Source organism: Syngnathus scovelli, chromosome 1 (genome assembly GCF_024217435.2).
Source record: "Syngnathus scovelli strain Florida chromosome 1, RoL_Ssco_1.2, whole genome shotgun sequence".
NCBI lineage: Eukaryota > Metazoa > Chordata > Actinopteri > Syngnathiformes > Syngnathidae > Syngnathus > Syngnathus scovelli.
The window spans coordinates 16963178-16990567 of record NC_090847.1 but is presented as its reverse complement, the minus strand read 5'-3'; the positions used below and the strand labels follow the sequence as shown (position 1 = coordinate 16990567).

The window sequence follows — 27390 nt, the reverse complement described above, 5'->3', positions numbered from 1 at the left end:
CTTTGTCCCCGGAACTTCTCTTCTCTCCTGGGTGTCTATCAGCGCCTTCAGCCTGCATCTGGATCGCAGTAGGACGACTTTATAGTCCAGTGTCCCGACCCGCAGAAATCAAGGCCTCCTTGCGTGTGGACACAAGGCGAGAAAAGAAACGAAACAAGACCCCTTTGTCGTCTTTCCCCCGCATGTGGTTATTACTGTCGTCGAAAGTGAGGAGCCAGCTTTTGGGATTTTTGTCTGGAGTCCAAAAAGTTTTTTATACTCTTCCAAGACATTTGTTTGGGCTCGTCTTTCTGTTTTTATGAGACTCTGAAAGTGGACATTTTGGTTTAACACTCTCCGTTTAAGGGAATAAGTTAGCGTGTGTGTTTTCCAGCAGTGATTTGGATTTTTGCTCCCTTTCTGTTGAGTGAATGAAGTGTCTGTTGAGTTGAAGGAAACCAACGCGTCTAGATCCATGAGGAATATTGGCGTAGCTCAAACTTAGATTACAGAACCGCTGGACACCTTTTGCACTCACCGATCTGGTTACTTCTTTGATTTTATTTATATATTTTTTTTGTCTCTCTGAAACGGATAAAACATGAAGACGCTGCTGCTGTTGTGTGTGCTTAGCACGCTGGTCGTGTTTTGCGTTTCGGCCACGGCGGAGCAAAAGTCGAAAAACTGCAACGATGTTCGAGTTGCTTACAGCTCCAAAGGTTTCAACGTCAACGATGTTCCCAACAAAGGCGTTAACGGTAAATTCAAAATGTTATTTGATTTTCTCTATGAATGGTTTAAAAACTGGTCTGAATGAATGGTGCTCAACATGGGGATCGGGGTCTGCGATAGGCCACAGAAGTCTTCTGGTGGTCCAACGGTCTCATAGTAATTAGCAAAGGCAATTTAACAATGTAACATCATCATTGGTTGCTTTTGTCTATCATTTAAACTGGGGGAAAAAAACCCCATCATTAAACATTTTTTACTGATTGCTTGGTTGCAGAGCAGTTACAATAGTCGTTCGTTAGTTCATAGTATTTCATTTTCCAAAATACATAAGATACTTTGCTGCCTTTTGTGAACTTTTTCTCCAGCCTCGTGAGTGTCTGGCAACACTTCAGTGCTTCAGCCAGTAAATATTGCATTCAATTAGGAAATACTTGAAGGCAATTCATAACAATGGAGAGGTATAATCAACACACACAATGTGCTCCCCACTGAAAGAAGCCAGCTTGTGTTTACTTCCAAGCTTCCTCAGTAAAACCTCCATGCTGGCAGGGAATTTGTTGAGCCTTTGGAGGTAGTAAAAACATGTTTTCTGATTTCCCCCCCTCCCCAAATTTATCTCCTTTTCAGCAATGCGTTGATAAAGTCAAAGCACAGGTTTAAGCAATGTTAGAAACCATGCAAATGAATATTTGCTATCACAATATGTAAACAGGCTTCCTAATTACATGTCAAGTTTGACAAAAGTTATTGTTTTGTAAGGACATTCGGATAAATTGTGTTATAAGACATATTCTATCCCAACAAAAACACATCCTTTTTGTTAAACCCAAGTAATGGAAACAAATGGTGGTGACTTTTACATTGAGGGTTGGAGTGGGGGAGCAAAGTTGGGGTTTGAAATTCCACTGTGCCCGGCATACTTCAAATCCCTCCCTTCTCTCATTTCCTTTATATGGTGGGTAAATGAATATGCTCACTTACCCGGACTGTTGCTTTAATTTCATACCAGTTTGATTTCCACTTTTTCTTTGCTCTCTGCTTAACAATGCACATTTCAGATGTTGGTTTGCCAAGCATTCCTGTGTCGATTTGGTGTCAACAATTTATTTGCCAGTGGGTTTTCATTAACTGGACCACTTCTTCACTTTAAACAAAGGGTGATGACATTTGCTCTAATTAAAAATAAAGTGTTGTCAACAGTATTAATAATGAAAGATGTGATCTGAGGATTTTGCGGAATTGTAAGATATTTACATTTTGCCCATTAACATGATTTATTTGGGTGTACCTGTCAAAAGAGTAGAGCATGTCTTGCATTCTTGCATCCTCTGTCCCACTAAGTGGTGAACAACTGCAAGTGTTTTTCTATATCGGCGAACAAGTGCGAGTGTTTTCGATATGTTGGGCTCTCGTCAATGTACGTTAAAAGTCGCAAATGTTCATCAAACGGTCGCCAGACGTTTGGCAGATGTGAGCTTCTACTTTTTTTGACGCCAGGGAATTTTTTTTATCACATTACAAAATTTCCTGGCGACAAAAAAAAAGGCCCATTGTTTGTGGTGTTTGTTTGTTTGTCATTGTGATTCTAAAAAGCCATTGAGAATACCACAACATGTCCACATTGGTCACGTTTAATATTGTGCTGCATTTGGGGGATTTGAAAGAAGGTCAAGCGAGATTCATTTATGTTAATGACCTCCACGCATTGTTTTTCCTCACAAGAACTTTTTAGCGTATGTATGTCTGGGCGTTAAGCACAAAGTCTCAATGAGTTCCCTTTGTCATAAATGGAAACTAAGATAATGAATCCATAGAGAGCTACAAGTCTCAAGGTTCATTCTTTTTACTGTGGGTAAGGAGTGTCCACAAACCATTTCTGCTCTTGAAATGTTGTAGTATGTACTGTAGGTGCATAGCAACAGCTCCAGGTTAACGGTACTGTTATGGCCCTATGCCACTGAGGTTGACTTTGGCAAAGGTATCAAAATTCACATTATTGTCTGAGTTTGTCAGGCTTTGTTCAAGGTCGCAAATGTTCGCAAAACATTCACCAGACGTTCACCAGCAGTTTTAGTGATTTTCCTTGTCGTGAGGAAAATACAGGCAGAACATTTGCAACCTTGAACAAACCCCGATGAGAACGCAACATAGCTTGAGCCCTTATTCCGGAATAACCTTATTTTTTTATTATTTGGAGAGAGAAAACATGTGTACCAGGTGGTGAATAAGTACAAGAAATATTTACTGGCACTCTTACATTGATAGTAAATCAGACTGGTGGAATATGACTCCTATAGGATACACAAGATTGAAAAACCTAACTTTAACAACCATGGACATCTTGTGTTATTGTTGGCACAGTGCAGCAGGAGGGATGTTTGTTACCGTTAATGTTACTTTGGGGGGCTTTGTTGAAGCCGGACAAGAGTTACAATAAAGATGTTGTAATGCAGTAAATGTGAAATGGAAACCCCAATTGCCTCAGCATAGACCAAATTAAGTGATGGACAGTAACAGGAGGCTTAGATTGTGAATTCTTTGTTGCTCACATGGGATCAGTCTTATTCCACAATCTACATCCATGGCTCAATTTCTTATCTATTACACAATATGATGATTCCTTCAAGCTAGTTCAGTTCAGTGGAAATTTTGTAAGCCTCGTGTCATGATTTCTTTTTTAATATTATCAGTAGGGCGATGCATTAATGAAAAATGATCAGTGAATCAGAATTTTCAAAGTTGAATCAGAATGAAGGGCGGCTCAGTGGGGCACTGGGTAGCACACTGGGTAGCACATCCGCCTCACAGTTAGGAGTGTGCGGGTTCGATTCCACCTCCGGCCCTCCCTGTGTGGAGTTTGCATGTTCTCCCCGGGCCCGTGTGGGTTTTCTCCGGGCACTCCGGTTTCCTCCCACGTCCCAAAAACATGCTCGGTAGGCCAATTGAGCACTCCAAATTGTCCCTAGGTGTGAGTGCGAGTGCAAATGGTTGTTTGTTTCTGTGTGCCCTGCGATTGGCTGGCAACCTGTTCAGGGTGTCCCCCGCCTACTGCCCGATGACAGCTGGGATAGGCTCCAGCACACCCGCGACCCCCGTGGGGACTAAGCGGTTTAGAAAATGGATGGATGGATGAATCAGAATGAATCACAATTGTTGGATTGTTGTTACACATCAGGCCTTTTATTACCCAGAGGTGCTCTTCAGGGGCAGTTTGACCTACGATTTGAACTCCAGTGTAAATTAACTATTAAACAACCAGTCAAATGTCTTGTCTGTTTCTCAAGGTCAATCCCATAAAACTCAAAAGGCGCCCTTTGTTATATGTGAACCGCCCTGCATGTTTTTTTATTGACAAGTTCCTTCAGTACATTCAATGTCTATTCCTTTAGAAACCAAAATATTAATAAATACAATGCTGCTTTGTGATGCCAAATGGGAGGCTGTTTAGTAAATCGTATGTACAATTTCTATTTGGCAAGTTTCCTTTCCTTTCCAGGTGTGCCATTTGACTCCCACTCATTTAGAATTAGTTGCCAAGATTGAGCTTTCTCTCAAACCACTTTTTAAGGGTCTCGGTCTCGTCTCAGGGTCGAAGGCATATTTACTCTGTCTTGCCATGGCCTCGGGCAGGGCAGACATGGGATTTTTGTTCAAGACCGGTAGAGACCAGGCCAGTTACAGGTAACAGTGTCCTAGAGTTGTTGACAGGCGTATCAGTAAATAGATTGTGATTTCTAGCTTGAAGAACCCCTCTGGATTGTTATCCCATTCAAAAGTAGTGGTCACTTCCTGACCCTGTATATGCAACATCTCCTAGATGTGCAGAGGTATTGTGAACCCCAGGCGTGGGGAGAACCTGGCTTTGACTTGGGGTGGGAGTCCTGCTGCATGTACCTGTCAGCTCAGCGCTGCCTCTCCCCTCTTATCAGCTTCCTGTGAACACAGCAGGGCAGCGCAGACATCAGTGGCCCTCTGGATTCCAGCAACGACTTATCAGTCCAGAACAATGCAGCCAATCAGTGTTCAGAAAAAGTCTTCCATGCAATTATTCTTTTTCAGTCTAAAAATGTCAGGCTTCCATGGCATTGGTCTTCCAAGTTTTGGAAAGCCCCATTTCTTAACCAGTTGAACTTGGAATGTTAAGTTTCCCCCTCATAAACGTTTTTAATATGCTTTGTGCTGAGCATTAGTTGAAGAGCCGTATAGCCACTAAGAGCCTGCAATTCCAGCTCTGCATCTTTTGCTTTGGCCAGAACGTCTACAAATGGCCAAGTGAGCGAGAGATCAGTGGGGGGTGGATGCTGTGTGTGGGAACAATTGAGTAGCTCCTTATATGCTCGCCTGCTTACACCCCCTCTCACCACATTCCACACCGGACCACCAAGACCCACACACTGGGAACCCCAGAGCTGGGAGCACTCGGCAACAAAGTGCTCTGGAGGGATTGACCGAGGCATACAGAGAAAAAGACTGGAGTATGTGAGTGACAAGAAAGAGGTTGGACCAAGGCAAGTTGACCTTAATGCCCTGGAGACAAGGGGGAATAGACAGGAACCAAAGAGCATAAATGCACAATGTACTGTATGTTTGTGTGGAACACACTGCAACACATGAACTGTGTCTCACAGCCGACTTGGATCATGCAGGCAGGTTCTTGCCTATTGCACCCACTTCGAATTTACTTAGAATTTGCTTATCAGTGGTGTACTTGATTGGCTGCAGTGTCATCCTGCATTATCTTTTGGATATGAGTTAGTTTCTAGCCTGGTTTACTCAGAGCCTTGTATTCCGATTAGAACGAAACCAAACACAATGAAGAAGCTTCATACAATCACCTCAATTGGAATAAACAAGCCAAATCAGAATGGAACTTGATTCACAACAGCGGTATACTCTTTTTGTCAAGCTGATGTCATATAAACACTTAAATCAGAATGCGTGGCAATGCTACGTCCGGTCTACGCTCGGTCTGTCTTGACATAAATTTGTAGTGGCATCGTTTACACAATTGAAAATGGCAGCAGATCCAAAACGTCAATAATGGCCTTGATCATTAATTACGTATGTGTTTTTGTTGGAGTAAGGGGATGGAGGACTGGTACACCACCTATGCTGTGACATAAGCCATCCATCCACTATTCATTTACTGTTGATGTTGAAGTCCTTTTCTACATAAACTGCTTGGAGTAGAAACGTTCCTCAGCTATGGATACTCCTGAACATCTCCCTTGTGTCGATCCTTTTATGACTTGTGTTGAGAAAAGGAGAGAAGAGCTACATTCTTGTCGGGGTGTTTGTGTTGAATCCTAGTATTGGTTCCAAGCCAAACGAGTTGTAATCCATGCTAATTGCTCCCAAATCCTACATCACATCACCCTCTGACAAGGCCCTCGCTCACACTTAGCTCACTTTCAAAACTAAATAGGTTTCCTAATATTCATCTATTCCCTCCATGACCCGCTTGTGCTCAGATTTATTTCAAATCTACAATTCTACGATTTAACAACGGAACAGGAGGTTTTCATTCGTTTTATTTTGTGAAAAAAAACATCCCACAAAAAAAACCTTGGGCGGTGTCTTGGCTGCCAAACGTTTTTGAGTCTGACTTATGAACCGATGCCATGTTTCAAGCAAAACCGAAATGTAAAACATGATGAAAACAATGGCAGGCTTCCTGCTGGCTAGAGGCAAAAGAATCTCACACATCAAAGAAGATTTTGTTTAATGATGGCTCTGAGGTTTCAAATCATTCGGTCGGTATGTTTTCAGGGTGGCGTGTTTGCAGAGAAATATGTTCAATAGGAACCCTAGTGGTCCCGCCAGGCCTTAAATTATCGCTGAACGAGCCGAATGGCAAGCGGACGAGATACACAGGGGCAACATTCTGAACATGCTGCACCATTCACCACTAAGGTCCATAAAATCATTGTGCTGTTAGGTTTAGACTTTCTTGTGCCTTTGATTGTCTCCGACGAGTGGTTTTCTTCCCATCAACTCAACTGGTGTCCAGTGTCGTAAGGCCCAACAGGTATATCGGACTCTTTGTTGCTTCTTTGTAGCGCCGAGCCTCCAGAAACCTAATCTTGTACCTGACCTCATTCCGCCTGAGGCACTTTGCCTGGACATGTCCTGTTTTTTGATCTGGTGGTCTTACGCTGCTTTAGGATGTAAAATATTGTCTTTAATGGGATTTTAAAAATATAATTCAATGTATTTTGTCTTAAATATTTTCAAACCTTTCTGGTGTTTCACCAAATCAGGATGAGGGCCCTCATTTTACTCTTTTCAACTCGGTGTAGATTACCAGCACACACGTAGAGCTGTATATTTGTGCAAAGCGTGGTTTGATAGTGCGCAAGAGTGGAGGTATTTTTGCTTCTAGTATTTCGCAGACGATTACAGTCTGAAACAGGCGTTTGCGCCATCGTGGGTGTGAACACAGTCGACTTGTTTCCTGGCCAATGAAAATGACTTCTCTCATTCTTTAGTCCAACATAGCATGAGCAAAGTGCGTTTATAACGACCTGCAAGCGAATGATGTCAAGTTGGCCAGTGCAATCTCAAATCACTGCTGTGATGTGGCCACTTTGAGACCATTCTAACCACATCCATGTGTGTTTGCGTCCATGTGTGTGTCTAATTCTTTGTGCATTTTTTTAAAATTCCAATTTGCACTCATTCTGTGTTTAGCATTAGGGTGTTTTTCCTGCTCCCCGTCTCTCTGAAGCTGTATTATTGCTTGTTGTGTATGAAACCACAACCTGCTTCTGCAATTTTTTATTTTTTATTTTTATTTTTTTTTACACAATCCTGCCTCACCCTTTCACTATAATATTTTTTATCTCTCACACACAAGATTGGAGTGGGTAAAGCTGGCATACAGTGTAGCAGAAGCACGAGATCAAACGTGCAAAATGTTTTCTGCTCTTCAAAAGTCACATGCAACATGTGGAAAATCTGGAAGATAAGGCAAGTTGATACAATGAATTATTGCTGATACCTCCCTGAAGCATGTGTTCATTCCCAGTATTGAGGCTAAAAAGAAAGGTTGCGTGATTTACTCACATTATTTTTTTGCATTTAATATAACCGACATAATTACTAGCCAGAATAACTTTTGTTTAATGTTAGTGTGCACTATCAATTGCATTCTTAATTGTATTTGCAGTTCCTTTGTATACAAGTCTTGCACATTCTCAATAGGTCAGACATGTTGAATAATAGTGAATGTGCCATGCTCTGTTTTTTTTTTTTTTTTGAAGGGGGCATTTATCAAGTCACTGGCTGTGAGGATGACCTCAAAGTCATTGCCTTCTTCTAATCATTAACGCATTTGCCACAGTTTAGAACTGCCACTTTTCAGCCTAGATGCAGTACAAATGCATGTTTGATTTGGAAACCTATCTGTACTGTCACATCGGCCACTCAAATCTAGTTTTAAGAGTAATGTTAATTCTGTCACGCAAAATACACATTAGCACTGCGGTGCTACATTTGCTTCATGCTGCTTTGCACATAAAGGTCAGACATCGTCTGAAGATCATTTCAATGCTAAATTGTGGGACATTTTGAGAGGGGCAGCAAAACAGTGGTGGTTCCTGTTTTTTGATTTGTAAATGCTCTCAGGGAAATGTAGGAGCAAGTTGAAACCCTGACACTGGGGTGACCTGGGAAGTGGTGTAGGCAGGGGAGCTTTTGTGCCTGAACACAAAGCTGGAGATGCCGGCTCAGGACGCGAGAGGGAAACGGAGTGAGAGGCTGCTGTGATATTGTGGAATCTCCCCAGGCGCTTCTGGGTAAATGTTCATGGATGACAGCATTTGGAACACTCACAAGTGGAGAATTTTAATTGGCCAGAGAACTCAACTGATTTAGTAATTGTTAATGGAACTCTGGTAATGACAAATGAGAAATCATTTATCCATACACTTACAGATAGTCTCGGGGAAAAACATTGCAATGAATAAACTATTTTGTTTAAATGCACACACATTGAATCACACATCTTTTGCGTTAAAAGTAGAAAGTTACACATACCAGTCATTTCTATCCAGCTTATTCCTGAGGGCTGTCCTGTCAGAACAATTATGGGAGGTACTGAGTGGCGAGGAAGACATTTTGCTCCTAAAAATCAAATTGTCAAAGCTGCTTGTTCTAATATTTGCCACGGGTGTTTGAAGTTGACGTAAGTAGTGATGTTCACGTGAACTTTGAAGAACGATTGCAGTTTGATGACATCATGCGACATGGACCTTGTTTACATGAAGCGTCCCGGTCATGTGGTTAGCATGTAGTGGGAAATGGAGTTATACAAACAGTTCCTATTGAAAAATAGAGCTTGTTTCACCATACCACCCACATTTCATGCTAAGGATCATGGGACGTAGGAATAAGGTGGATACAATGTGCCTCGTAAATTTTGTCAGCTTAGTGTTTTGAAGCCGTTTGTGGAAGAGTGTTAACCCGCTATTTATTTAAGGAAACAATTTACGCTGTCATTACCCGAAACCATGCGTTTGGCTCCAAATCAGAATATATTAAATCCAGACACGTCCGCTTAACTGCTCCTTCCTGTCTTTATAAATGGATTGTTGCTTTACAGGGCTTGTCTATTGGCAGTTATGTCTATTCCCACTTCTCAATGTAGGTTTTTATTCGGGGTACAACAATACATGCATATCTATCGAACCATTCGATACGTTGGTTTTCATTTCGGTATGTGCAGTATCATATATATACACATACATACACACACACACGTACACACACCCTATACCTATACAATACTTGAAATTTTATACTTTTACTCTGCCTTCGACTAGTCCGCTATTTTGCATTGTGGAGCGCAAATCCATGAAACTGTCCATTCAATATTTATTGATACCAAACTGTTGAGACAGAAGCTAACATGCTAAGATAGCCGTTGCAACATGGCTATTACCCTCTGAATATATCCATTTTTCAAGGTCTTGTTCGCATGTATGTATGTGTGTCTGTGCGTTTTAGGAAACATAAGCAATAAATTAAAGTGTATCACAATAACCAGTATCAGACATATTAAAAATAACAGGTTAGTTTTACTCTTAAATAAAGTCAGATGAGAAATCTGTAGGTTTACCACTTCAACTTTTCAGGTTTCATCAAACAACCTTTTTAGACATTCCATAAATAAAACAATATACACATGAAATATATAAAAAAAAAAAATAGAGCTATAAAGTTTGCAAGTTGGAAAAACATGAATGGTTCTCTTTTTTGTATTGAAAAATATCAGGGACACTAAAGTATTGTACCAAATTGTAATTTTGATGATCAGTTTCGACGGGACATATGGGGCAGTAGTCTTTTATGTCTTCAGGGTGTCATGTTCGTGATCATATCGCCAAGAACTTAAGTCTCAGTTATCTCATTCCCTATATATTTTCTCACTAATCATGTGAGAATTACTGCTTCTCTCCAACTCACTCCGTTGAATGCCTTGCTATTGAATCAGGCACAAGGACGAAACTCACTGCTGCGGCTCAGTCGGCCAGACGATCAAGTCAACTATTTAGTGAGTGATGGTTAATGTGTTGCTATGTTGTGTAGCTGCATGTAATAAACAAGCAGTCATTAAAACTCTTTCCAGTCAGTAGTTGGAATGAGTCTGCTGCAGAATTATAAATTAGTGCATTAAAGTAACCTCAAATAAAAGCATAAACAAATGACTCACATTTTATTGGAAGAATAAAGATGTTGAAGACGTGTGTGCAAAAGGTTTTAAAGTTCCACCCATGTTTCATCAGTGACACACTTTGACTAGTAATGAATAGAGTCATGGGACAGCTGTATCGGTGCTCTAAAATTAATTTCCCAGTCAGGTCAAGTCAGCAGCATTTCTATGGAATTTCTTGTTCAGTGCAAGTCATCCAGATGAACACAGCAAGATGATCTGATGCCAATTTGAGATCATTTCCTTCAGATAAATACCGGCCATGGTTTAGGCATGAAGCAACTATTGCAATAGCTGATCTAGCTTTATATATGCTTGGTGAATATTAGTCCGCAAGTAGGTACTCGGCACTTGAAACAAAGCAAAGTATTAAGACAGACAACCCTTAAATGTTTTTCCCCTAAGTTTCACATAATCGGTGAAAGATTGTGAGGTGTCCAACGCTTCAATTCATTTGGTCAGACTTAAACGGACATTTAACTGGACTGAACGTCACCACTTATATAATAGGGCTATATGTAGAAACGATTTCACTGAAGTTCACGCCACGAAAACAATCTGTAGTGATTTAAGGGCTTTTGGGGGATGAGTGCGACGACAAATTGTCCCACCCACTTTTAGAGCTCGCTTCCTGGTTTTTCATCTTAGCCAGCCGGTCGACATCACTGGAGGCAGGCAAGCATTGCAATGCGTATTGTTTCCGGGCTTGGTTTGTCACATTCTGATGTCACTTGGTGCCTGAATTGGTAATTTATTGCCACCAATGAGTGTATGCACTTTAACCTGTGAACACATAAAAGACCAGATTGGCAGAACAATTTTGAAAGATATTTATTTGATAAGTTATTTTTTTTTAGTTTGTATTAAAGTATATTTCTGGATATCTTTGTCATGCATTCATAACATTAAAAAATATTCATCTTATTCAACTCAGCCACAAACAAATACCACAAATAAATCCCTCCAGGAATGGTAAAGGCAATCACGTTAGCCGTCTCAGTGTTCCCTGAATTATTTTTCAGGGAGTTGTCAACCCTAGAATTAACCCAAGAGCCCATGCCCAAGAAGAAAAAGAAAGTTACATTTCATAGAGAATTCCAAAAGACCCACTTTATGGATTTAAAGCGACAGGTGATTCTCACTCTTAAAGCCCAATAGGCGACGATGAGTCAATGCTGCCTTCAACAAATGAAAGTGCTTTCATAACATCATTCTTTGTGGTTAACCACATTGCAAAGGCTCAAAAGTCATTCTGCATTAAGGAAAAAAAAAGCCCAGTGGATTCATATTTGACGTCACTGCATTCCTTTCATCGAAATGCAGAATATTTTGGAATGTTAGTCAAACTTAAAACTCTGAAAACAAGTACAGTATGTTAGTGTACAAAGTGAAATGTTAGGTTTACTTAAGGATAGCACTGACATTGAGGGGAGGTATGTAAATGTGAATTTGGAATGTGCGCAAGACACACTTCACCTTTCTTTAAATATGACTCACTGGCACGGTGCCATCGAGCAATCTGTGGTTGGACCAAGCGGCTTCTTGATGTGAATACGTGGCTTTTTGTAACATCACCTCCACCAGGCGCATTATTCAAAAACACTGAATTAAAATATAAAGCTGACTCAATACAGCAATTCAAAATTCAGCAATCTCCTGTATTTGTTGCACCGCTGCTTCACAGCCTGTTGCCACAATGTTTCTCTGAATTTGAACTTTTTTGTTTTTTTTCCTTTTCCAGTAGAAAATACTTTGTTTACTATGCACAGTACAAGCAACCTTAATACTATTATACTGTAATTGTACTAAGTTCATCTTGTTTTTCCTTTTTTTAATCACTTCACTGGTTTCTTTTATATCAAACAAATTGTTTTAGGTTCATTACCTGACATGTTTCGGCGGTTTCTTCCGCCTTCATCAGAGTGTCACAGATGTAATAGTGACGCGTCTTTATCAGCTGATGGATGAAGGCGTGGCTCACCTGTCAGATTTGACAGGTCCATTCACCTCTGCTGTCCATTCACCTCTCCAGAATGCTGTTCCAGGTTGTAGAGAGCATATAGGCTCCCTCATCCCTGTTGATGGTCCTCGGGCCCCGCTTGCGGATCTCAATGGCCTCCCTGATCCAACGCTGATGTTTATTTTCTTCAGTGCGGATGACTCTGGCCTTTTCCCAGTCCATGATGTGTTTTTTTCTTTTACAGTGATCGGTTATGGCTGACTTGTAGTCTTCCTGTTCTGCTTGTAGTTTTATTGCTCTTGTTTGTCTTGTTGCAGTCTCCTTCTCACACTCCTTCTTATGTTCTATTTTTCTTGTGATGAAGTTCCTCCCTGTCTCCCCGATGTATGATTTATTGCATGATTTGCATGGAATTTCGTATATGGAATTGCATTTGTTTTCCGGGTTGACTTTGTCTTTTGGGTGGACCAGTATTTGACGGAGTGTTGTATGCGGTTTGATAGGTGTTGATAGTATTTATTCATGGCTCTTTTGATGCGTTCCGTAATTCCTCTCACATACGGCAAAATCACCATTCCGCTGGGTTCTTGTTTCCGTGTTTGTTTCTTTCTTTTCCCCTGTATTTTTTGTTTTTTTTTACCTGTTCTGCACCTTTGGTTATTGCCCATTGTGGATACCGACATTTTTTGAGTGCATGTTGTATGTATTGTTCTTCCTGTGCTATGTCCTCCGGATCCGTGATTATGGTTGTGCGTTCGTATAGTGTTCTGACAACTGACAGTTTATGTATATTGGGATGTTCTGATGTCCAGAGGAGGTATTGGTCGGTGTGTGGGGGTTTTCTGTGTACTTTTATTTTTATGTCTCCGTTATCTGTGCGGTGTATGTTGATGTCTAGAAAGGCTATGGATCGGTCTGTTTCTTTTTCATGGGTGAATTTGATGTTACCGGTGGTGTCTATGGTGTTGAGATGGTCTGTGAGGTGTTGTGTATGTCCTGTGTTTGTTTTTTCTAGAATGTCATCGACGTAGCGTCTCCATAGCGTGGGTTTGTATGTGTCCGGAGCTGTTAAGAGTGCCTTTTGTTCCAGATCTTCCATAAAAAAAAAAAAGTAGTTCCAGATTGAAAATACAAACGTCTCATTAGTCACATTAGTCGGTATTAAAGTGCGTGTTGTTTTTTCATCTCATTATCTTTGTTAGAAACAAATTATTGTGTGAAACTTGCACCACAGCTTAAATAGTTGCTGATTGATGACTTGCGTTCTAGTGAATGATGCCTTCCAACAATGCGAAACATAACGTTTGATTATGATTACGTACTCGTGGCCAGGTATTACCAACGACTCTGGGCTGACAAGCCGAGAGTGCACACTTGAAGTAAGTGGCACAAATCGAAACGCAAGAGAATTTGAGAGGTTTGTGCATTGACTTGACACTAATGATTAATGAATGTTAATTTTTATAATGCGTTAATGTGAAACATAACAAATTCATCCCATTAACTCGTTAGTGACGGCCCTAATATGTCCTGTATATAGCTGTTAATATTTTTATCAATGTCTTGAGTCCAGGATGGTTTAGAAATTGCCCTCAAGGGGCTTTGATGGCTTCAGATGGAGTGAATTGACCACTGGCCTTCCTATTTAGAGTTTTTGCTTGTGTTTGTGACTTTTACGACTCCTAATTGCCACTGTGTCTGTGGGGGATGTGAGTTAGTGGTGTTATTATTGGATGAGTGAGGTTTGGACGGTGGGTTACTGTGTGTGGTGGATGTGCCCGGTTGATGGACAAGGGGGTGGTCAGAGGACAGGACCTCTCTCAGAGGAGTGGCTGTTAACCCTTGACCTCGCCGGTTGAGCCTGCTGGGTGGTGGCGGTTAAGGCGGAGGGCGTGTAGGCGTTGGGTGGGGCCTGCACTCCGACGTCTGCGTGGTTCAGGGGCACATGGTGGCAGGCAGAGAGAGGGGGGCAAGGTGTCTAATCTGTTTTTTTGTCTGTGAGGCGTTTTCACCTCCCCCGCCATCCTTCTTCTGAGAGAAGCATTTGAGAGGCAGGGCAATGTCAAAGGGAAGTGTCTTATTTTTATGAGCCATTTAAAGGGGATGGTGGTCTCCCCACAAAGGAAAGCCGGAGAAGTAGTGCAACGCTGATGAATGCCACAGCACACAGTCATGTTTGTTTACAAGGTGCCGTTCCCTTGTTTTGACCACCATAAATAGCTGTTTTCCTCTTCAGAGTGACACGCCAACAATGTTTTTTCTCAGAGTCTTGTTACATCTTTGAGCACTTAAAAAGCCACTCACCCAAAACAAAGATTATTCGTGTCGGTGACTCAAGGAAAATAATTGGCAAAGGTTGCTGTAAATAAGTAACGATAGTCCAGCATCACTCGCACTCTGTGTCTTGGGCCTCAGGCTTCTTTTTTGTTTTACCAGCAAGGCAAGATATTGACTTCTAAAGTCTGCATGAGCTAAGGACCTGAGTTTTTAGAGTCTTTGAGCTAACAATACAACATTTGTATGGACATTCCTGTGAAATATCGACCATCTCACTTTTATTTGTGTACTTTGGTAACTAGGGCTATTTTCCATGTGGATATAGTCCTTCTGAGTGCTGTGCGGTGTGGCCCCTGCCGAAGGGAGGGGTTGCGACTTGGATGTCTGTTGGACCTAAATGTTCAGTGTGTGTGTGTACGTGTCCGTGCGTGTGTACCCTGTGCTCCAAGTGACTCCAATCATGCCTGTACAAAGAGCCATGTGTTGAGCAGTGATGTGAGGTGTGAATATGTTTTAAGTTTGGGCTGCCAGCGTGCGTACATGTGAGCACGCACGTGTACATGAACGAAGCCTGCTGGGAGGCTTGGAGAGTGGGGTTGGAGAGAGATGAGTTTGGGGAAAGGACTGTGAAGTCTCTAGAGGATTATGTGGACTTGATCCCAGACAGAAGGGTCCACTTTATGGCGCCAGGGTGCATCCCTATTTGGGATCCCTTTTAAACAACTATGGCTGTGAATCACTCATGCGCCTATCGATTGAAAAACTATTTGTTTTCTGTTAGAATTTTTTTTTTTTTGTGGTTTTGGAAATCAAAACCTCAACAAGATGACATTTTTCTACATAGATTTAGTCGTGTTTACTGCTGGCTTCCCTTCTTTTGGCTCCAGCTAACACTGTGGCGTAATCATGACGTGGCCGTAAAGGGGTTTTATATAATCAACCTTTTTAATCAGTAGGCTGATTATATAGTCTATTATTCATTACTTAATGCTTGCAGTAGAAGATGTGTTTGTTAAATATATTGGAAAAACAATTGGAGTAAATTGTCATTTGTTTCATGTAAATTTAAGGGAAACTTTTTATCGCTATTGGGTTAGAAAATTACCTACTGTATATCTCAATATGAAATTTTGTCCATATTGTACAGCAGTATTGGTATTAATGAGAAGTAACATTTTACAAGATAATTGCAAAACTAAAGTTATCTATTAAAGGCCAGGTCAAAGCTCTTCCCTGCGTAAGTTGCAAAAACCTTTGCAGGCACCTCCACTTGGGGAAAACTAAACACCACCATACAAGGCCTGAAAGGATCCCTGTGTTCTCTCTCTTTTTTATTTTAAATGTCATTCCTGCCACTGCTTTACATTTATCCTTCATGTCCAAATGTATCTTTGACATGCTTGACGGTTACTGATGTGTCAAAAACAATAACTTTTAAGAAATGTCTTATTGCCTGATTGTCAACCGGTGGTCCGCGCCCCTTTAGTGGGCTGTGGCGGTATTGCAGGTGGTCCGCGAAATTGGATATGGAAAATGATTGTAACATTTTTAAAAACAAAATTGATTCATTATTTAGACTTGATTTATTTTCCAGATAATTTTGTGACTCCTTTACCCATCCACATGTCAAATGTATTCCCAAAACAGACATACAGATGCAAATAAATAGCCTGTTATAGGGCTATCCTCCTTCGGTGCAAAATAAAATAATATTCCGCCAAAGCAGTGTTGCTTCTGGTTATAATGGTGGTTCCTTGGACAAAACCAGTTGAAAACGCCTGTCTTATTGGACCAAGCTCCTAATAGTTTTAATGAATTGACAATGATGATTCTGACACGGAAATTCCTTATTTGGATCATTTTGAAATTGATTCTGTTCTGTTCTTAATGCTGCAACCTGCATTACCAAAAGATGTTTTGTTGTAAAATGGGGGTCCTAAGTGGGGGGGGGGGGGGGGGGGGGGGGGGGGGGGAGCATTTGAGAGTAATCCGCATCAACCTGCCTTTTGCTGAATTACATACCTGTTGAGTGATGAAGAGGTAATCCTGAAGACGACGACAATGAATTGACTGTGCAATGCAATGATGTTCACTGCAATGTGTTGTGCGTACTGCATCAATGATCTTATTGTAAAATAATATTCAAGAAAAACAAGACGCAATAGGCATTTAGAGCCTATTGCTGACTCGTGCCTAGTCATGTGTTTTTGGCTTGAGGATGCAGCATGCTTGTAGGAACAGATGTGTGCACTGAAGGAAATTAGCTCATCACCGTCACTGATTTCACTCTTCTTTTTCTGTGTCCGCAGCTTCGGTAAGTTCAGAGAGCCGATGCAATGGTTGGTTTGATCATAAATTGACTCGTTAGTGGAGCGCAAGGATGATGTCATGAAGCAGCGACTTTTCACATGACCTGAGTTGAATTAAAGGCATTTTTTCCCTCCTGCAAGTTTCTCCATTGTGGACCCAATAAAAGTTCAATAGCGTCGTGACACATGATCTCACAGTATGTTTTACATTGTTGCTTTTTGTTTTTCCTCTTCCAGGAGCATCGCTGAAAGTGTGTCCACAGGGTTTCTCCTGCTGCACGGTGGAGATGGAGGAGAAGCTAAGCCAGCAGAGTCACTATGATATCAAAGCCCCTGTCTTCAGGCTGAGCACCAATCTCGTGTCCACCTTTCGACAAAGGCATCAGCACTTTGACCGTAAGCAAGCACTCAAACACAAACCTACAGTGCCACAAAGTGTTCCCCCACTACTAGTGCTAGCTAGCATGCATGCTGCATGATTTTTGACGGATGCTCCCACCTGCTGAGCGGAGACAGTCGGTCTGTGTCCACGAGCTCGTCCACCTGTCTCTCAACATCTCGGTGCCCTCCCTCAGCGGCCCCCTCTGCCGGTTTTCCTTCTCCAGAGAGGCGCACACACACACACACACTCCCAGACGGACCACACACATTCAGATTTGTGCTTCCTTTTTCTCCCAGCGTACGCACGCGTGTATGCCTGTAAATAGTCAGATCATCAGATTTCGCTTGTGGAGGGCGGAAGCACTTGGGAACATGCAACACTGCAGAATCGCAGAGGAAGTGGCACTGTTTGTGTTCGTAGCTAGCCACTGCCGCTGTTCCTTGTGATAAGATGAAGGGATGGAAAGAATGACGAAATGGACATCTTGAGAGTTTAGTTAGTTTATGTATGCGAGTTGTGCGTGCCGTATGTACACGCCTGTGCATCCGTGGGTCACAGACCTTTACATGTTGCGGGTCTGTGAAAGAGAGCGAAAGATTGTCAGCAAGCGGGTGCGTGTGTATTGCAGCCAGATGTGAACTGGAATGTGACGTGTCGGAATGCAGTGGCAGCTCTCACTCCATCCCGCCCCTCGCTTTCTCCTTTCGCTGCCCTCTGTCCCCATCTTGTGCCTCTTCACTGGCCATTTTTGTCCTCATTTCTGTCAATTAGTTTGAAAGCATCAAAAGGAATGATATTCTAGCATATCTTTTTAATCATGTACGTACTTGAATTTCTGATATTAATTGAACTCACACCTACAGCTCAGCATAGATAATTGTTTAATTTGAACAGATATTTTGTTATCCCATGGCTGTATTTTATTCAAATTAATAGCCATGGTTGGTTAAAGGTTCATTAAACCAAAGTAAATTTTCTGTGGGGGTAAAACAAAATGAAAGCAATGTATAAATGTTACAAATTCACGGGTAAATATTTGCAAATGTGTTGCGGAAATGAAGAGTGGATCTAAAATCACACATGGTTTAATCGTCATAGTATATTGTGCAATTATTATACAGTCTATTTGAAAAGTCACACGGTTTTCCTGGAGATGTCAGCCTAGACCTGACGGTGAAATTGTAACCTCCTTTTGGTTTACCTTTTGTGCGCCCCCGTGACTGCAGGAAGCTTGCGGCTCTTTTCAGACTGTCAGATGTGGGATCTCTTTACAAAGACCTGCTGCGCTTTCTTCCACTTGGACCATTTGACACCTCTCACCACTTATGACATGTTCAGATTGCTGTCCTGTCCTATTAATTACTTGTTCTACTCCAGGACACCCTGGAGTTGACACACAAAGTGCTTCTCCTTGTATTAACTGTTCATGAAGACGACATGAGCAGTGCTGTGCCGAAACGCAGCTCGAGTCGAGGATGAAAACAGACATGCGTTTACACACTAGCAAACCCAGGAAGTGGTGTATGTGATTAGACACGCTCTCACCCTGCGTCTGGAGCTGGAAGTCATGGCCAATTAGGAGACCGAAATAGTTCTCCCCGCTTTGCCATGATCTCAGCCTGTCTGTCGGCCTTATTGCTCTGACCCCGTCCAGCGGGGCAGGCTTATGTGTGGAATTTAAGAACGTGGATTAAGGCTCCTAACAAGGGACACCCATCGCCAGCAGCAGGACTGACAGAATCACATCCCGTAAGAAAAGAGTGAGGAGCAAGGACTAATTGGCACAAATAGGGGTGCAATTGGGTTGGGATTGGGAGGAGCAGAAGTTTAAAGGAACACAGGTGGGGTGGGGGTGGTTAAAATGCCCGGCTGCTCCTGTAATAGATTAAGATCATGGCCCACGACTCCTATGCGACATGATGACAGAATGGCTGGGGGAAGGGCTGCAGAGGATAGATGCGACCATTTGTATCCTTCTACATTTAACAAGCCACGTGTAGCCTTTCTCTTCTCGTAAACTTTGCAAGATGCCTGTGCAATGTTGCTCATCCTCTTGGCATGGTCTTGCCCCTTTCCCCCCATCATCCTCCTCCTCATGTCCGACATTCAACTTTTGGGCTGGTGGCCCTGTAGATTATTATGTATACTAGGATAGTCTTGATACCTTATCATTGAAGAGGGTATTACTTCTGCGTAGTTACCTTTTTTGAAGTATGAAATCTAACTGAATATTTGACATTTTCTAAGCATTAAGAAAAAAAAAAGTCATTCTTACGGAATGATTTAGCGTGATGCACGAAATATTGTTAGTGAACAGATGAATGATTATTTCTCAATGCATAATGAATGGATACTATTAAATGGCAGGTTGATTTATATTTATTCAGGAAATTTGCACTGTCCCAGTCAAGTCAGCGTCAGAGATCTTTGGATTACATCGTGAATGTAGAACCCTGACCTATTCTTTTTTCCGACGTTACACTTGTTGCTACTATCAAATTCCACGGTTGCGGGTGAACCTTTTGATGTAATCTCAGTCAGTGAAGAGTACAACTTGGTTTCTTGTCATCTGCTGTGTGTGCCTGTGCATGTGATTTGGGGGCTGCGATGTTTCCGGTATCCTTGGCAACACAGTGGGGCTTTGGAGTTAAAAAAGCCCTCAACTTAACCCACCCCACACTGCCTTCAATCCTCCCCTTCCCCATTTTTTCTTTTTAGTGTGTCAGTCTGGAGTGGAAGTGACAGCATTACGAGGGGACTGTGTGCGTGCGTGCGTGCGTGTGCACGTGCATGTGTGGCTAAGGAACGTTTAGTGTCTGCCTCTGTGAGAGCATGGGAACTTTACATTTCAAAGGCGAGCATAGGGCACCCAAGAACTGCTGGGGGACAGAAGTTTTGTCTGCACGCAGTAGCGAGGGGGGGAAGAGCAAGAGTGGATAGAAAGGAGATGAGTGAAAGGGGGGCTGCGAGCGTTCGCTTGCATGCATGCACGACTGAAGGCGACGCATTTTTCAGTGACTCTGTGGAATTCTCATTTTGTTCAGATTAAGAGAGTCGGGGGCTGAGGGGGACTGGATTATTGAGGGTAGGTGGAGAAAGGGGGGTGATGGACATTCCTCAGGATGAAGTAGGTCATTGTTCCCTGTCTACTGAAGAGAGATGGCTGAAGGAACTGATGAAGTGAAAGCAGTATAGGGAGGGAGATGTTGGGATGGGTAAAAGGCATACAGGTCCATATGTAGGAGGGAAAACAGTTCTCATTATTCAGTAATCCTATTGAAAAATGCGTCTGAAGGACTGTCCAAGAGAAACAGGGAGAAAGGAAAGCCAATGGAATGTGACAACAGAAAAAAATGCCATTGATGATGGTCAGTTTGATGTAAGGAGATGTCTGCGCTGAATGCATTACTGAGCCAGACATTTTCCAGCAGTCCGCCCGCATTGTAGCCTGCACGTTTTGATCCTTTGGCTTAGGGCTTCAGTAAAGTGGACTATTTCAACAGTGGTACTTTCTTTCATAGTTTTACAAAAGCTTGTGTGGAATTTGATTTGGCAAAAAGGCAACTATTAAAATGATACGGCCCGCCACATCATTTTATGTGGCCCGCCAAGATAAATTGTGCATCAACTGTGTCTCAATACTAAAATTACAAATTATCTTCACCTTTGCTAGCATTTTTTTTGTACCATTCCTCTTTTTGAAAATGTTGAAGTTTTTACTAGGCTTTGATTTCAAAGCTAGTTCTTCATTAGTTTTTTGTGTAGCCTATACTGTATATAATGCGTATAAGGCATTGACAGCTACATATAACGGCCCTCCGAAAGAAACTATGACTACAATGTGGCCTGTGACAAAAATAAGTTTGACACCTCTGTAAAGTATTTGAAGCCAGATAGTGCACTGTATTTTTTCCTCCATTGCTTTCTGGCGCAATTAATAAATATTGCATGCACAATGGTCAGAATTCTAAATGACATGAACATGGTTGGTTTGTTTCGGAATGACACAAATCTCCCCTTGTCTCCACTTTCCTACAGAGTTCTTCCGAGAACTTTTGAAAAATGCAGAGGAGTCACTGCACAACATGTTTGTACGAACGTACGGGATGATGTACGTGCAGAATGCCGAGCTCTTCAAGAACTTCTTCCAGTCCCTGACGCGCTACTACGTGTCCGGCAGCTCGGCCGTAAACCTGGAGTCCATGCTGTCGGACTTTTGGGCCGACCTCCTGGAGAGGATGTTCCGGCTGGTCAACGTGCAATATGAATTCAGCGACGCCTACATGGAGTGCGTCAGCCGGCACACGGAGCAGTTGCAACCTTTTGGGGATGTGCCCCGCAAGCTCCGCATCCAGTTGACGCGTGCTTTTGTTGCCGCACGTACATTTGTGCGTGGCCTAAACCTTATGCCACAGGTGGTCAACAAAGTCTCGACGGTAAGAATGGAGGAAGCGCACTTTTGCTAACGAAATGAACCTTTCTCTCGGAATGCAGCGCTGTGTTTTCTGAACGCATAACATTCTGGCTACAGTTCCCTTCCAGGCTGATAACATAAACCACTTTGTTTTTTCTGCTACGACATGTTTTTCCACAGCACGGAGTGATGAATTGATGATTAGATTATACTGTTTTGTGAAATACTAAATAGTCAGTGTCCAAAAATGTTATTGAGTCAATGTTTGTCTTCCAACTGCCCTGCAGGTCAGCGCGTCTCCCAGCTGTGTGCGAGCGGCCATGAAAATGTTGTACTGTCCCTACTGCTCGGGCCAAGTGGCGCTGAAGCCCTGCCAGAATTATTGTCTGAATGTGATGCGGGGCTGTTTGGCTAACCAGGCAGACCTGGACACAGAGTGGAACAACTTTCTTGGTGAGAAACATCCTCCAGATTCACTTGTGTGGACTCTCCCTGCCCTTACACTGATTAGCAAGAAGTATACATCATCATCTTTAGTGTCTACTTTTTGTGACATTTCGTGGAACCTTGAACCCTGATTGTAACTCGAAACGCTCATCTATCGAGGTAATGTTTTCCATGAGTACAAATGGAAGTTTTGTAGCTTTTCTAGCATACTGATTATTGAAATATGAATGCAACAAAATGATTTCAAATGGACCATTTTGTGGACTAAGTTCAACTCTGTTGTGTGGAGCCACCTGGGCCTCAGGACTATGCAGTAGCTTTTGATTCGTTGCTTCCCCCTACTGGACATTATTCGCTATAGCAACCATTTAAGGTGATGAGAGGTACTTTTGCATGAATGATTTCTAACGCGGTAGTTTGTCCAATTGTTGTAGATGCCATGCTTGGTCTGGCTGAGAGGCTGGAGGGTCCCTTCAATTTCGAGTCCATCATGGATCCCATTGATGTGAAGCTTTCCGATGCCATCATGAACATGCAAGAGAACAGCATGCAAGTTTCACAGAAGGTGGGTATTTTTCCATCTTTTCAACGGATGTGAGAAATAGACAAACTTGATAGCAGTTAACCCTTCTCTCCTCTGACAGGTATTCCATGGATGTGGCCAGCCTAAACCCAGCCGCACCAAGCGTTCTGCCAAAGACACCGTTTTCGCTGGCCGCTTCCGCCCCTACAGCCCTGACGCAAGACCTACCACTGCTGCCGGAACAAGCTTAGATAGACTGGTAAAGTGTTCTATATAAAGCACTGGATGTCTTTGTGTAGGACGGAGCTTGACTTGTGTGTTTTCGACAACAGACGAGTGATGTAAAGAAAAAGTTGAAACACGCCAAGAAGTTCTGGTCCACACTGCCAGACACTCATTGTGCTGGTGAGAGAATTGCACCCGGTGATGACTGCTGGAATGGAACAGCCAAAAGCAGGTAAACTATTTCAGACAGTGTTCCCACACCACATGCGTTAATGGAGTATTTTAAAAGTATAGGGTTGAGTGTTCAAATGTATTTCAAGTCAACCACTCGTATTGATGAGTTTGTTTCCTAGGTATGAGGCAGTAGTCATTGGCAATGGGCTGGCCAATCAGGTGTCCAACCCCGACGTGGACGTGGACATCACGAAGCCAGACATTGTGATACGAAGCCAGATTGCGGTTCTGAAGGAAATGACGAGTTGGCTGAAAGCTGCATACAACGGCAACGATATTTCAATTGATAACGGTGAGAATGTGAATCTTTTAATTGCTTGTGACCCAATGTACATCACTTTCCGCCTCTCTCTGCATACTCAGACGAGGAAGCCAGCGGAGGAGAGGAGAGCGGCAGCGGCTGCGATTCTCCATCTTGTGACACAGATCGGGACATCTACTTCTCCACTCCTCCCAATCCCGTGGATCCTCGAGTTAATCTGGTGCAGGGGGAAAAATCTGATGGTGTAACCCTGCAGGGAAGCATGGCACTAGCACTCTGCGGGCTGGCCCTGCTTGCCGCCCACTTGAGATAAAAGTATTTGGGCTGTGAGACAAAGAGAATGACTGAGAAGGATGGAGGGAAGAGGAAAACCGTCAGAAAGACTTTAACAAGACTGCCTTCAGGCCCTCGGACAGTCCACCATTTGTGGAAGGGGGGGGGGGGCTCTTAATATTACAATAATTTCACTTTTAATTATTTTGTTTGCATGTTTTGAGGACAACAGTGTACAACAATCTCATTCTCATGCCAAGAAAGCCGCCTTTCTCACTAGGTAAAATCTTGACTCCTTTTGGCTCTGTTGGAGCTACACGATGGGCGTGCCTGCAGCATTATTAGAAAAGCTATAACGTGTCTTATTAGGCAGTTGAATCTAACACTCGAGTGTGTGCCTTCTTCAATGATTGCCATCTACAATACATACCCAGCACCCGGTACCTATGATGGAACATAGCTTCCTCATCAGTGCTGTCCTTCCATCCTACAGGGATCTGCAACATAACATAGATGGCAGTCGTTATGTTGGAGCAGTGATGATGAGTGTTTATTTCTGACAGTCATTTATCACTCTGTGTGCAAACTGTGAATCTCTGCATTGATGCATATGCCTCCAAAAAGCCAGTACGAATTTCTGGGACTAGAGAGTCTTGACTGGTTTCTCTCAACGTAACTGTAGGCTCTTTGTTCTGCGTTTGCCTTGGAAAGGTAGATTGTCTTGTCAGGGCTGCTGCCTTACTTCATCCTAACAAAATACAAAGAAAGATGTTACACCCCTTTTCAGGGGGGTGGAATTGTTTTTACAAGAGCTTTGAGGGCTCCCTTTGAGTCCAATCCTGCACAGACTATATTGGTCGGGTATGAGCATAATCACAGCCTCACTTCAATGTTTCTCTGTTCAGTAGTAAGGTCACACCTCATACATGTTCTCTATGTTAGTGCAATCTCGTGATTATGGAGTTGAAAGCGTCTGTCGGAGGCGTTATCTGTGGCTGGCGCCCCAGTGAGTTGACATCAGGCCTGAGGAGTGTGACTGCTGGTGTTACCCCAGAAAACGACAAAGCCGACAAGTCTCAAACGCCCCTCAAATGCTTTTGTACTGTACGTAAACTCAGATCTGAATTTGTACAGTCTTACACGCTTGAAGGTTTCACATTTGTCTAGCCAAGAGAACCAAAAGACAGTGCTTTGATCAAAAGGAAAGATTATTTTAACACAGGGTTTTTTATGTGGAGGAGGTGCTGTATTTTTTAATAGCTATTTTTGGTATGAAGATTTATATTAGGTACTACAGTGGGTTTCGAATGCTACCTTAAGGTGGTTGAACTGGTTCCTGTGCGTCTTGGTTGCACATTTGTACCTCATGCATGGCCTTTTCCAGTCAAATTGGACTCCTCATGAACCGTAATTGATCCATCCTCACCTTCTGTTTCATCATTTCAACTAATGGTTGATATAGTTCTGTCACAACTACAACCAAAATGCATGCAATAGATGTTTTTTTTTTTTGTTCCTCCAACTCAGTTATATATACAGTAATTGGCAACTTCCAACGATAAAATTATTTCAGATGAAAGTGAATTGTATCCATTCCGCCATGTGCAGAAATTCCCTTTAGGGTGTGCACAACACTAGACCTTCTATTCATTTGACCCTTCCGTGTTGTCTTTTCCATGTCAGCTCTAAAATTGAGATGACTTAAACATCACAAAGTCTTTCAAGTTATTTTTTTTTTAAGTGTCTTTTCCATGTACCACGACGGACCTTTAACAACCAGCCAACGTAAAGATGGGCAGAAAATACCGTGCACCAGGTTTTTGCCTCTTTTTGGGCTTTGTAATTGACATGTTGATTGTAAGCTCTCATTAAAATGCCTTCAAAATAAGTGAGCAGTCCAGTAATAGACTGAATCAGTGAGGACACCACTGTTAAAAATCTCACTTTGAACGAACCCCTATGCAATCAGTTTAAAATCTTGAAGCCTTAATTTAACATCATGAAGCCTACTCTACTTCAATCTGACCCATATTATTAACATTTCTATGAGTGCTTATGCAATCTTGATGACTTATAGATGACTGAAGACCCCCCCCCCCTCCCCCACCAAAAAAATACAAACTTTCAGATTTAGTGTTTTAGGAAATGATGGTAAATGTGCGTGCTTGCGGGCCACAGCAGCATTTTCTGGCAGGAGTTGGTCCTGCTGCAGGATGCTGTGTTTTTTAACCACAGAGGAACTTAATCTTGAGACTAAATTGAGTTGGACAAGTGTGGGTAATCCTCTATCTGTATTTGGCCTACAAGGAAACTGAATGGACTCTATCATCTCTGAGGAGAGAGTGTGTGTACAACTGAAAAGAATAAGAGAAGTGTAAATAAAGAGCAGCCGTTTTAGATGTCTCTAAAAGAGGCCGTAACATTACAACAGATTTTTACATGTCAGAGTATCTCCTAAATGTTATGGAAAAGCAAGATGAGATAGATGTTGAATTGTAAGAAAAAAAAATGTATATTAAACAACATTTCTTAGTCTTGTTGAAATAAAGACTGCCAATATTTAACTGATTGTGAACATTTTTGTTTTGTCGTCTTTGCACTCTTCATTTGGCTCGTAGATCGTAGATATTGTCGTGGCTAACAACAATGTATAAAGTTGGAAACGGATAAGGCCACACCTTTAGTGGGTGCATTACTGTGCTGAGGTTTGGAGAAATAATTACAAAACTTTACGACAGTTACTTACCATTCTGCAGAATAGAGCAATAAGGACTATTCATAAGGTCAACTACTTGGAACACACAAATCCACTTTTTATACAATCAAAACTATTGAAATTCACTGATATGGTATCTTACCAAACAGTAATCATGTATAATGCAAAAAACAGGCAATTACCAGAAAATATCTATGAATTAAATACATTAAGTAGTGTATATCCCTCTTTAATATAACTACTCAACTGCATCAAAATAAAATATCAATTTGCCTGAAAGAGACAGCACCCTAAATCCTAAATAAAATATGGTCTAAAAAGATACGATAATAAGGTCTAGATTTAGACGTCTAAACCTGGTCGAAATAAAAACTACACTGATCAATGATTGTTTAAAACGTAGTAATACAACATTTCTCCATCATTTATACAACTTACAGCTATTTTAGTTTTTAATATATAATATTTAATGGATTTAATTTCGTCGTCTAGATTCGGACTACACCAATTATAGACATCTAAATTCGGTCTAAATTTAGACTAGACGTCTAATAGACGTCCATTGGGATTATGATGATGATTATTTTTATTATTATAAAAAGACCCCGCCATGAGCCATTGCTTGTACAGGTAACCTTGTCCGCCATATTAAATGTCAAGTCTGCCGTAAACTAACATGGACTCAATTTAAAAAGTGTGTTTCCACAAGGTTCACTAAGTAAGTTCCTCTCTTTCACCCAGTTACTCACAATATTATATCTGGAAAACTCAAAGGCACCAGACACGACTAATGATTTTTTTTTTTTTTAATTCTGAGTGTAAAATAATTGGTGCATGATGCATCTCGTTGCAACAAATAAACGGGTGTCGATCATGTCACTTCGACACATTCAATAAACCAGCGACCTTTACGTACGAGTGATTCCTCGATACCTTGTAGGTACT

General features: G+C 41.9%; 1 protein-coding gene across 1 annotated transcript; it reads left to right on the top strand.

The window, feature by feature from the left end:
* gpc4 (glypican 4) lies at window positions 1-26293 on the top strand. Its single transcript, XM_049740102.2, has 9 exons — window positions 1-737; window positions 17207-17365; window positions 21390-21787; window positions 22053-22218; window positions 22647-22777; window positions 22857-22994; window positions 23068-23192; window positions 23314-23486; window positions 23558-26293. Exons 1-9 carry the CDS (start codon window positions 581-583, stop codon window positions 23767-23769), a joined length of 1659 nt encoding a protein of 552 aa, XP_049596059.1. The 5' UTR covers window positions 1-580; the 3' UTR covers window positions 23770-26293.
* Window positions 26294-27390: the final 1097 nt, after the last annotated feature.

Bases quoted from the DNA above. Each gene is read 5' to 3' on its own strand.
- gpc4 (XM_049740102.2), top strand. From the start codon at position 581: ATGAAGACGCTGCTGCTGTTGTGTGTGCTTAGCACGCTGGTCGTGTTT. The intron at 738-17,206 runs GTAAATTCAAAA...TTCCTCTTCCAG, and splicing joins TCCCAACAAAGGCGTTAACG to GAGCATCGCTGAAAGTGTGT. The intron at 23,487-23,557 runs GTGAGAATGTGA...CTGCATACTCAG, and splicing joins CGATATTTCAATTGATAACG to ACGAGGAAGCCAGCGGAGGA.